We start from the raw sequence: 12,568 nt of genomic DNA on the forward strand, positions 1-12,568 counted from the left end.
GTGAGGGTGGGAGGGAGAGCTGTAGAGTGGCAGAAAAGACAGCTTGATAAACACAGAGATGAAAAGAGAAGGGAGGTTAAGGGTGAGACAGTAATGACGAAAAAAACGCGACTTCAGGTAAATTGCTACATTGAGTAGCCGCTCTCTTCCCCTTTTGTCGTTTGTGGTTGTTTTCAGTCTCAAGTAGAGACAGAGGCATGGGAATTTATTAGATTACATGTATATGGTCATACTTGGGAGACATGCTGCATGCTATGACATACTTGGCGTGTACACAGCATAATATGGACTTAATTAATGGAGTTCAGAAATGCCATGAAGGCTATATGCTTATTTTATGATTTGTCAGTTTGTATATAGCCTTAGGGCTACCAACCATCTTTTTTAATTAATACCTAATGTTTCAATGGTTTAATAATCATGATGAAAGCCACATTTGCCAAATATAAATCCATTTCAGTTTGATTCAGTTTCCCAGAATGCCACTAGATGTCTCTCTCGCTCCATGGATAAATCTAAGTTTTTTGGGGAAAAAAACAAACCTTCAAGTATAGTGAAGGAGTGGAATAAGTGTTAGACAAAGGCAGAGTGACTAAGAGAGAGGCCGGGGAGAGAGGGAGAAAGAATAAATAAAGTATTGAGTTTTTGACTCTGGCAACATCTAATGGGGTCATGGAATAAGACACCTCCAAAATTGAGTGTCTGTGTGAAGCTGGCTTGATCAGACATGAGGCGCTGGACATAAACCAGCACACTCTCACAAAAACAGTTGCACACAATCAATCTTTGTGACAAGAAATTCAAACTGTCAGGCTCACACAGACAGCCAATCTCAGTTGTAAAGACAAAGTGACAAAGCATGTGTGTTCACACGTTTGTCTGAACAGATGAACTGAGTTGCTCTGTGTCAGTCTGATTCTCTACTCCCATAATGTGCCAGATTTGTTATACACCGTTATTATACACCACATCCATTTGCTTTAATGGTCAAGCCATGTTTTTTGTGCACATGTGAAGTATGCTATTGAGAGTGGCATATTTCATTTTTTTCAGGAGCACATATGTATTCTCCATTGGTCTTTTTCCTCCTTTTCTTATCTTCGCCATTTTTCTCCATTTCTTTCCCTTTTGTCTCCTAATCCATCTGTCTATAAACCCATCTCTCACTCTTTTCCACAGGCCTCAGTACTACAAGTTGATGGATGAGTGTATCGCTCAGATCGTACTTCACAGGAATGGGGCGGATCCTGATTTCAAGTGCCGTAACCTCAGCCTCAACATCGAAGGCTTGATAGGTGAGTTGTTGGAAGACAGCATATAATACATAATCAAGCATTTTCTCTCCTTGTGCATAATACGGCCTTGCCCATCACCCAACACAAGTCAAAATACCTGCACTCTAATAGACAGCAACGGACGCCAAGTGCACATTTACTGAATAACCATGTAAGTGCAGTAATGTGTAGATGAAAATTTTCATTCATTTTTGTCCTTTGGCTTGTCCCACTCCAATCACTGACACAACGGCTGTGGTCAGTGGCAATTTGCTTGTCCTATGTGTTTTAATGTTCACTTGGATATAACGTGTTACATTGTATATCCGTGTAATTGACAGAGTCCTGAGGACACCACAGGGTGGAGCCAGAGCGGGAGTGTTTATTGATTAGGGCTGAATTGTGCTACAGGTTTTAGGATGCTTGTATAAAATGAACCTTATCAAGAGGGCAGGTGCTTTTTCAAACTCAACAATTCCAGAGTCTGATTTTGGTTAGATGGTACCATTCAGGTACTGGTGGTGAAAGTATTTACCTAGTAGTGCCCAGATTCGTGTGTGCAAACGTCTCCTATGTTCATGTGCTTGTGAGCAAGATACACAGTCCTTTCCAGATACAGGTGTTACACAGACTTTTCTGTGAGTTTTAAGAAAGTATTAGGGCAGATTTATGGTCTATCACAACTCGTCTGTAGAATGTGGTGTTTGACCACATTGAAAAATCAAGTGTTTATACCGGATCCAAATTGCACTTACTTGTAATCAGTAGAAGTGCCACAAATAATGTGTCAAACGAAAAAAGAAACAGAGAATTTGTGAAGTATGAATGTTCGATCATCTCTTTCGGATATTTACAGAAATGTTTGGACATAAACCTTAATCTGACAATGAAAAGATGTCATGGGGAGGTGTTCAAAGCAGATTTGATAAGGGCCACTGAGCCTTGTGATTCAATTCCTGTCACTGCCTGTTGAATACAAACATGAAATGTAAAATTTTCCCCATAGTACAATCACTTTGGTAAAAAGCAGTGTACACTGGCATATATGTCTGTGAATTTGTGCATTTGAGGACAGTGCTAAATGATCACTGACTATAGTGAGTTTAAACCACAGCAGAATGGAGGTGCAGGCCATGTCTCATGAGTTCAATGCTCTTTATGGCAGGTCTCCGTTGCTCACCGCAGGAGGCTCTAATTGCACTGCTTCTAAATGCGTCCTGACACACACACAGGCTGGCTGCCCTCCTTTAAGGCTGCCAGAGTTATTATTGGTGGAAAGCAGCCCAATTCTGCCCTGCATGCATTATTTAGTGTTTTTCTTTGAACTCTGAAATTCAGCACAGTTTTTTTCCCTACATTCTGTTTCCCTTAGCGCTCTGTATTCGAAGTTTGTCCCATTTAGCCTCGCCACCGTGATAGAAGTAAACCCCCCTTCCCACCCTCAACCCGATCCATTACCGGTCCAATAACCATGTAAACTCATACACAAATGCACAGTCTGAAATTATACGTGGAATGGTATATTTTTGTGAGATTCTTTCATCTGGGAACACATTCAGTTTCACATTTTTTCTTTTTTGCTTGCTAGCTTATCTAGATATGCAGAATCTTGCATTGCTTCAGCTTCTTTTTGCACCAGCCATATTTTTATTGTAACTAGAGATTCACACTTTATCTGTTTTCAGTTTGTGTGGTTCACCTTTCTATGAGTTCATATAATTTTTTTATTTTCTATTTTAGCTTTTTACAGCCTTCTATCTTTGCTTTCCATCTGCTTGATCCCCCCTCCTGGGCATCATGATTAGCTGTCTTTGATCCAGTGACATTGTGGCATTCATCTTCATGTTAATTGGCTCTTTTACTGCACATGCTTGCTAAGCCCTTCAGCACTGAACCACCTGTAGACCCTGCAATTATTCTGTAAAAGTCCCCTGTTGGTCAGTCTGTGTCCTTCTCACCCTGTCCTTTGCGATAATGTTTTTCTCATAGACCATTTTACACTTTTATTTTCTGCTGTTTTTCCAAAAAAAAAGAGATGACCATAACAGTTAGTTAGAAAGTGATGTGAAATTTATCATACATAGAGGGAAATTAGCGTGATTCCACCCGTCACCGGAGCACACAGTTAAAGGTGAATATGTTAGAGGCTTACAAGGTAATGATGTGTATAAGCAGAATGCATCACATAGCATCTTATTGTAATGAGAGACCTCTACAATCGTCTCATAGATCTTGACTTTGAGTTTTGTGATAAGAGGAAAAATAGGGAGACAGATGGGACTCTTGCTCTCTGTGTATGTGTCTGTTTGTGAATTTATGTGAGGACACAGTATGTGCCAGACTGAAGGGTACAATGTCTTCACCGCCAGACGTGTGCTTGTGTGTTGTCGAAATCCTTATCTTCTACCTCTTTTCCTCCTATCTTTTCCTTTCTTCTGTCCCCTCTTTTTGTCTGTAGACAATATGGTGGACCAGACCAAGGTGGAAACCAGCGAGGCCAAAGCCACTGAGCTAGAAAAGAAGGTGAAATACACACATTCATTCTCACACACACACACACACACACACACACACACACACACACACACACACACAATGATAGCATGCCTTGCGCACACACATATTAATGCGTCAACCAAGAATCACGCAAGCTTTTACAGTCAGATAACACAAAAGAAAATCATACATTGTAAAAACTAACATTTTCTCTCACACACACAGACACATTTGGTTTCAAATTAAACTACACGACCACTGTCTGGCTGACATGGGATGACAAATCAGTAAAAGGGAAGAACAGGGGGTGACTAAGAAAATGAGCATACACACATTTGACAGCCACACTACAGACAAATACTATTACAGGCGAGCAGAAAACACACACACACACTCACACAAGGGGGTAAATGCCTTGATTGCTGCTACCCTGATGTTTCTGTCCCAGTGACAGGATAATTGCAAAGTGGGAGCTGTAACTAGCCTTCATTCATGCACACATAAAGAGACACATTCTCACATGGGATCATATCCATTGAATGCCCGCACATCCACATAAGCACCCATTACATGAACACTCTTGGATTCATTTTCAGTGACCACACACATCATAGTGCTAGTTGTGCATGATGGGGTAATTGCAGGCAGTCTCTTTGGCAGGAATTAGGGATAAGGCTGTCAGGACGCTGACAGCGAGAGTAACGGATCTGCTGTCTGCAAATTAAACAGTTATGTGTGCCCGAGTGTTCATGTATTCATCTGTTTAAATACTCTCATCCTGTTTGTCAAGTGTCCTAGACGAGAAATCATTGAAAACTTTTGTAAATGAGAAAATTAAAATTTAGTCAAAAATGTTTCTCTTTTATAAAGGTGAAGGCTTTAAAGTAGAAGTGAGAAATGAGCTCATACAAATGCACTGAGGCATTCTAACTCAATAATTGACACTAATTTGCAGTGTAAATTATACACTGAAACTGAAAGCACTAGACTGCATGAAATGACTTCAGCGGGTCTTTGAGATATGGAGACTGCTGCCTCTTCAAGAAGGATCCCTAAAAAGTCGTGCATGCAAGTACACTTACCTCCCATATTTTAGTGGAGAGCCCTGGTGTTTACCTCTCCTCAGTCAGCCTTTATCATAAATTGTTTTTATAATGATTTCACATGTGAAGATTTCACCCTTCAGCCAGATCTCAACCTTAATCCTGCGGTAATGCCATTTCATTTTTACACAGCCTTTATTTTGTATCAAGAGAAATTGTCTGCCACAAAATCCTGGGCAGTGCAGCCTTCTTACTCAGTTTTGTCGTCTTACATTATGTGTTATGTTAATGCTAATTCATTAAACTAAGCTTATTTATTATTGAAATATCTTTCTTTAATTGTATTTTCATGTTTCCCAAATCAGCAAGTTGTAGTTAGATATGTGTTATCCAAACATATCAGCATTGTCACAACAATGGTACAATGTCTGTGCACTAAAGGAACTTATGGACCTTTTTCTGAGCATCTTAGTGAAATCTGAGAAAACATTAATTCCTGCCTTTAGGATAATGTCCCTTGAAACTTTTATACCACTAAAGCCACCAAAAAGACTGTGCAGTGCTTATAAGGATCCTCAGGACTGACTGTGTCTCTTACTTTCACCCTTTATTTATGTACTAGCTTGATGCAGAGTTGACGGCACGCCACGAGTTGCAGGTGGAACTGAAGAAACTGGAGGGAGACTATGAACAGAAGCTGCAGGACTTGAGCCAAGAGAAGGAACAGCTGGCCACATCTAAGCAGGAACGAGAAAAGGAGAACCAGGGTCTACAACAACAGCTAAGCACTTTGCAAAAGGAGGTACACACAATCACACACTTCTGTCTGTGTGGCAGCCAACGTCTTTTTAATTCAAATAGCTCAATTAGAAGCCATAGGCGTCTGTGTGCATGTGTGTGTGTATGTGTCTCTGTGTGTGTTTTATTGTGGAGTATTTAGTCAAAAAACTTGAATATGACAACCTGTTATAACTTTTGGATATCTCTAAGTGAATTATAATAGTAAAAACTAGTGAAAGTGAGTTCAACACATTACAACACTACTAGAAATCTTTGTTGATTTGCTCAAGCAGACATCATGAAGTATTTCCATGGTCATTTCATGCCATTGCCAATATAAAAAACCTAAACTGTAGAACAGAAAAGATGAAATGCATACATATATAGTAAACACTAACTACTACTAAAGCTATGAGAAATAAAATATTTCAAGGCCTGTGGAACTACAGTATTGTAAATCCAAGCAACAAAAGTTGCCCAACACCTATGCACACCCACACAAATGCACAACTATGCTGGTGTTAAATGATTCAGCCAACTGTGAGCATTGCAGAAAAGGAGGGGAACAAAACTAAAAGTATATTGTGAGAAGAAGCCAAATCCGATTAAAAAATCTCAATAAAAACACAGAAAGCGGGGGAATATGAGGGAGTACAAAGACTGACTAAAGAGAGAAGGAAGAAGAAAGGGAAAGGATTGAGATTGGACAAATAGAATTTTTAAAGCCAAGATAGACATGCAGGGCGTGTGTGTGTGTGTGTGTGTGTGTGTGTGTGTGTGTGTGTGTGTGTGTGTGTGTGTGTGTGTGTGTGTGTGTGTGTGTGTGTGTGTGTGTGTGTGTGTGTGTGTGTGTGTGTGTGTGTGTGTGTGTGTGTGTGTGTGTGTACTCCTATGTTAGGGAGGCAAAGATGAGGATTGTTTAGCTGTCAGTGTCCTGCTGCCACACCAGCTGGACACTGCCTCACAGTGACACCCAAACTCTCAAACAGGCCAAGTGACCCAGAACAGTCTGCCTCTGCATGTGTGCTCATAACCACATGAAGATGTTTGTGTGTGTGTCTGTCATTTAGAGAGCTACACAACTTCCAAAATGAGCTCCATCCAATGTGGCTGATGCCAGCAGAGTCATCATCTCACTACGCAAAAGCTCAAACACACACGCGCACACACAGTTGTCCAAAGCATCAACAGCATCACGAGCCAGGCATCAAACAAGCTTCTCATACTAAGATGGCTCACTTTCTCTATGTTTGAGGCACTGCCCATCGAAGATTTCTTCACATGTAGAGATCTCTCACTGTCCCTCTGTGTGATGCTGTGCCCAACTTTTCATCTGCTGCCTCACTAAGAAAGCCTGCCTTGGAGGCTCTTTGTGTCTGTTACTGTCTTCTTTTCAAAGTCTGAGGAAACGACACCAGCAATTTGTCACGCTGCATCCAGACAGTCGTTCACACACCTACATGCACTCTGCTTACACTTAATACACCTAAGAACACAAAGAAAAGATAAACTTTTCAATACATGTACACAGTAAATTGCATATCGTATAGTTAAATTGGTACCCAAATCTGTTCTTAGTAATGCTCTGAGTTTGATGACTTGGACAATTTTCTCAAGAACTGCCGCCTCACTAATGTGAATACTGTAATCAGTATTTCACTGTTGAGACAAAAAAAGGAATTCATCCTCACTTCTAATTTAGGTTAAGTTAGCCCTGCTCTTTAAAACTTTTTCTTTGAATTCCTCTGTGGACTTAATTCCCCCTCGCTATGTTTTTCACTGTGTGCCTCGTCTTCCATTCTCTCTGCATCTCTCCCAAAGCTCAATCCTGCCCAGGCTCTAATCATTCTTTCCCTGCCTTTTGTTCTTCCTTTCTTCTGTTGCCATATATATTTATTAGGAAGGAAAATTGCCAAGTCTATACAAATGAATATCAGCTCCAGAAAATGCACTTTACCAGTATCATAAATTACTGTGTGTGGTTTAAAAATGTTCTAGATGTTAGTCAATAATTATGATGGCTTACCCTGTATACCTATTTCCCTTCAGATTGAAAAGCTGTCCAAGGATCTGGAAGAGGCCAAAACTAAGGTTGTCACGGTTACTGTTCCTGTGCCAACACCAGGTCTGCCCCCTCCACCTCCTCCCCCTCCCCTCCCTGGCCAGAATACAGGTATTGCCCCTCCACCGCCACCCTTACCAGGCCACGCCACCGCGGCTGTTCCCCAACCCCCACTCCCTCCTCCTTTACCAGGGCACTGTGCTATTCCTCCCCCTCCTATCCCACCCCCTTTACCTGGCATGCCAGGACCTCCACCACCCCCGCCCCTCCCTGGAATGCCAGGACCGCCACCACCACCACCTTTACCTGGAATGCCAGGACCACCACCACCACCGCCGCCGCCTGGAGGTCCTGGGTGTCCTCCTCCACCGCCACCAGGCCCAGGCATGCCTCCACCTCCCCCATTTGGCATGGGGGGCTGGGGTGCCCCTGCACCACCTTCGCTACCTTTTGGGCTTCAGCCGAAAAAGGAGTACAAGCCTGAGGTCCAGCTGAAGAGAGCCAACTGGAGTAAGGTCAGTCCTGAGAGATATGGTACATTAGTTTTTAATGTTCAAAGATGATTGTCAGTAAGTTATTTAATAATCAAGGTCCTTATGTGACTTGCTCACATTTATCTTGAATGCTTATTAACCCTTATGCAAAGTAATTTGTGGATACTTTATGCCACAAATGTTTTGCTGACCTGAGCCCAAAAACTGAAGAATTGAAGGAACTGTTTGCGTGATGCCAAAAATCATGGCAGTTTTGAAATTTTCTCATATAACATACTGTATTTTAATTCTCATTACCACACACTGTGTAAAAAAAAAAAAAAAAAAAGCAGAGATTCTATTGTATGTAATTCAGTTTTTATGTTGTTTTACTATGCTCAGGGTGTGCTTTTGTGCATGCAACAGTATGAGAGAAATCTGACATGGAGCTTTAACAGTGAGATTCTGACCTAAAGTGACTTGCATGCATACGTGTATCTCATGACTATGTGCTTCATATTCTTCTCCTCCCTCTCATCTATGATGGTTAAAACATCAAAACGGCCCTCTGTCTTTCTGTAGCCTAAAGCTACTGTTTAATGGCTTCAGCAGACTTCATCAACATCAGCTTCTCTCTCTCTCTCACACTGTTGGGCTGGTGAGAGTGTTTGACGAGGATGTCACAGAAATTGCTTTTTAATAAGCCTTCTTCTTTTAACTGCACCACTGAAAGATAATTAAATTGCTGCTAGAAAGGACGGTATTCTTTTGTAATTTAAATTAACTTTTTTCTGGCTTGGTCTCATCCTCCTTTTTGCATGCTCTCTTGCTTGCTTTCTTACTCCTTCAGCTCATCCCCATATCACATTTCCTTTCCTTACTCCGTCTTTTCTGTCCTACACCCATCCCTGAGGCTTTGTCCATAATGAATGGCCTGATATCTGTAAATTTACTACCACTGCTTTCTCACTCGCTCTTTTTCCCTTTTTTCTCTTTCTCTTTTCCCTTGATAACAACATTCAGAAAGGGAAGAAAAAAAACATGCAAAGTTAATTGCGAGAGCACCCGAGTAAGGGTGAAGGAAAAAAGGAATGGGGGTGGAAAAAAGTAGAACCCCCTATATTTCTTTGCGTTTCTGTGTGAGAAGCTGTGAAGCTCAAGACTCTTTGTAGTAGAGACAGTGTGTGACGATTAGAGAAAATGACTACTTGCTTCCTGCTCTCACTTCCCTCTTTGTGCCTTCCTTCCTTCCTTCCTTCCTTCATCCTCTTCCTCTGCTATCATGCCCCTGCATTTTCCTTTTGTTATGTTCACTTCTGTGTTTACTCATCTCATTGTTTGCCAGGTGCCATGGTTTTGAAAAATGTTGTCAATTTGCTGATAGGATTATCTAATTGATAAGATTCTTCTTCATTTATACCCCCTTGTCTTCCACTCTTCACACATACTGACGTTTCTTTATCGTAGATTGGACCAGAGGACCTCTCTGAGGGAAGTTTTTGGACCAAGGCAAAAGAGGGCCAATTTGAAAACAATGAACTGTTTGCCAAACTTACCTTAGCCTTCTCCTCGCAGACTAAGAGTAAGTGTGTAGTCTGTATATTTTACTACTTGCAGTTATCATGTTGAGTTTCACAATAATGAAGAATGTATTTCTGTGCTTTCCTCTCCCACATCCCCCCTCTCTTTCCTGGACTTAATGTCTACACTTCAATCCCCCTCTGCTTCCAGCCACTAAAGGTAAGAGCATTGCACATAGACTTACATTTAGGTCTTTTTCACATATCTTGTCTAGCCTTTCTCACCTTTCTCTTCCTCTCCTTGGAGGAAACACTGCACATTTACATTATTCAGAAACACTGTGCCAAAACAGCATCTCACACGAGTTCATAAATAAACCACCCACACCTGTGTTTGTGTTCATCTTCACAATGTGCCCATGACTTGTTGTGCAGAGACTAAACACTCGCTACCGGGTGAGATGAATTGGGACTCAGGGACAGAGGGGGAGACGGACAAAGGGAGAAGGATAGAGGGAGGGATAAGGAGAAGGTCACTGATGTCCTTTGACTAGCCACCTGCTGTCCTGGCACAAAGCGCTGACACTCGGGCGTACGCTCACGCACACACACCTGTCCACTCCTATCACCTTGTCCCAGTGTCACTGAGCCTTCTGCTCCAACTCCTCCATATTCAAATCATAACCAGGACATCAGAAACTCGCATACAGTGTGTGTGGATGTGTATATAATTCTATATGACCTTCAGCTTCAGTCTGAGTACACATCATATACACACACAGACTCTTGCTCATGTCACTTACATAAACAGGAGTGTAAATGCACACATGGCTGATGCTAGCTGTTGATGTCAGTTAAATGTCAGAGTTGGCAGCTGTCCCATCTGCATTCACCTGTATGGCAAGTCCTAACGTCCGCTTGTCACGCCACAATTTGACCCTCCCTCTCCGTTTGGCCCGTCCACCCATGCCTCCCCTGTTTTATTGGCTAAGACAGCCGCCTGTTCTGGATGATGTCTAATAACCTTTTGTGAGTGCTCTGTATAAAGACGCCGTGGCCTTTTCATAGCCCCACACCTGTCTGTATGTCTGCCTGTGTGGAGGAGAGGAAGGTTGGGGTCGGGTGGAGAGAGGTGTGGGAGGGAGGGGTGTTGATTTCCTGGCCATGTTTTGAATTTGTTTAAATTTGGTAGTTAGGAATAAAACAGTCTTTGGGATTATACTGGGATTTTATTGAGCTGTTGTCTAAGCATCTTATGTTTTCGTGAGCACATGTGGTTTAATCTGCACTGTGTCTGTTTGGTATAGATACATTTGTGTGTCTGGCACACTACATCCACACATGCCCAATAAACCACCAGCTCTGGTCATGCAAATTGAACCCTTCACCCCTTGTCCTTCCTTCTCTTGCTTGAACACACTGCTCAAGGCCTATTACATTTCTCCTGACCTCTCTTTCCTTTTCCTTACCCCTCTCCTCTGGGAGCCCATCTTCATTCTTGTTTGCCTGTTCTTCCTCCTCCTGTGCCGCCCATTCCTCGTTACCCACTAAAAGTAGACCAATACCACACCAAGCCACCGTTGAACCACCCTGAACCATCCTCCTCCTCTTCATTAGCTGCCCAGCAGCTGGATTTACAAACACACACACACACCCACACAGAAAACAGACGTGCAGAGGGTGAGTGTGCTCTGGGCAGGGTCAGAGGTGTTGACCTCTGCTGCTTGGTCGAAGAGCAGAGAGCTGATGGTGGGAGACACGCCCTTTGGCTGCATACAGGCCCACACACATCTATGTTGAAATTTTCTCTTTATCTATGTAGTTGCTTCCATTTTCAGTCTGTATATCTGTAGGTATATCCTGTATGTCTCTATTTGTTATCACTTGACACAAAAAGGGTAAAGTTCAATATATTGGCTTTGGCCACATATCTTTCTTTACTCCTGTCTCTTCAACCGTTAAATATCCTAGAATTTAACAAAACATATATGCTCCAAAATCTGGTACAAATTCCACACCATTCACTGAAGATAATGATCGCCTTTACTGTCTTTATTAGATGAAGCATTTTCTGACTGTTTTAAGAAATGGCTTAGTCTTTGTTTGATAATTGAATAATGATTTGATTTTGTAATGTGCTTCTTTAGCTGCTTTTTTGGTTTCATGTCTTCAATTTGGTTCTGAGAGGCAAGAATATAATTTGCACAAGCTACAGCTGTAAAATTAAAAAAAAGGCTCCACATGATTTGATTTGTTCCCGTATAGACTTTTTTTCCTTAAAACTTTCACATTTCTAATCTCAAACTACTTGCCTTGCAAATAACATACCAGCCGAGGCCACTTTGAGTAGTACTGTGCTGCAGACCGTCTTAGGATGGTCAACATGGGAAATGAGAAACATGCATTTTGTAGTCAGTAAATTCAGCTCCAGGTTTTTTGGTAAGGCAGCACCTCTGTGAGCTGTTGGGGCATATTGTTTCAGACCTGCTTGCAAGCTACCTGCTGGCTGTGTCTCTGTGGTCCAGTGTGCTCATTTGATTGATGATAAACTATATTGTTGGTAGAGGTAAATTTTTGGTGAAAAATGTCTGTTTTGCTGAAGCATAGCTTTTTATACGATACATTTGAGTTGTCACATTCTTTGTAAGAATTCATGCTACAATTTATTATATTACTGGGTTTTGATTGTGGTTGAACCAAGGTTGACATTATAGTTAACTTTATCATTGTACTTCTGTTTGGCTTTATATAGAGTAAGTTTTTATTTAAAGCTTCATTAAAATATTCACAAAGCAGTATCAGTGTGTCACTATCCAAATTCCACTGCAATGTTAGTAGTTAAGAAATTTTATTTACTATTTTACCGCCATGCATGTTTAAGAAGACAATTTTTTGCTATGTGTTTTGTAAGTATAAGGCC

General features: G+C 41.5%; 1 protein-coding gene across 1 annotated transcript in view; it reads left to right on the forward strand.

Annotated features, from left to right (window-relative positions):
• Nucleotides 1-9,757, forward strand: part of LOC110967615 (protein diaphanous homolog 1) — a 49,965-nt gene extending 40,208 nt beyond the window's left edge. The window contains exons 13-17 of the mRNA XM_051954707.1: nt 1,180-1,295; nt 3,733-3,797; nt 5,436-5,615; nt 7,643-8,170; nt 9,596-9,757. Coding sequence (XP_051810667.1) covers nt 1,180-1,295; nt 3,733-3,797; nt 5,436-5,615; nt 7,643-8,170; nt 9,596-9,757 — 1,051 coding nt within the window. The remainder of the gene's footprint in view (nt 1-1,179; nt 1,296-3,732; nt 3,798-5,435; nt 5,616-7,642; nt 8,171-9,595) is intronic.
• Nucleotides 9,758-12,568: the final 2,811 nt, after the last annotated feature.

Source organism: Acanthochromis polyacanthus, chromosome 10 (assembly GCF_021347895.1).
Source record: "Acanthochromis polyacanthus isolate Apoly-LR-REF ecotype Palm Island chromosome 10, KAUST_Apoly_ChrSc, whole genome shotgun sequence".
In the NCBI taxonomy this organism is placed as follows: Eukaryota; Metazoa; Chordata; class Actinopteri; family Pomacentridae; genus Acanthochromis; species Acanthochromis polyacanthus.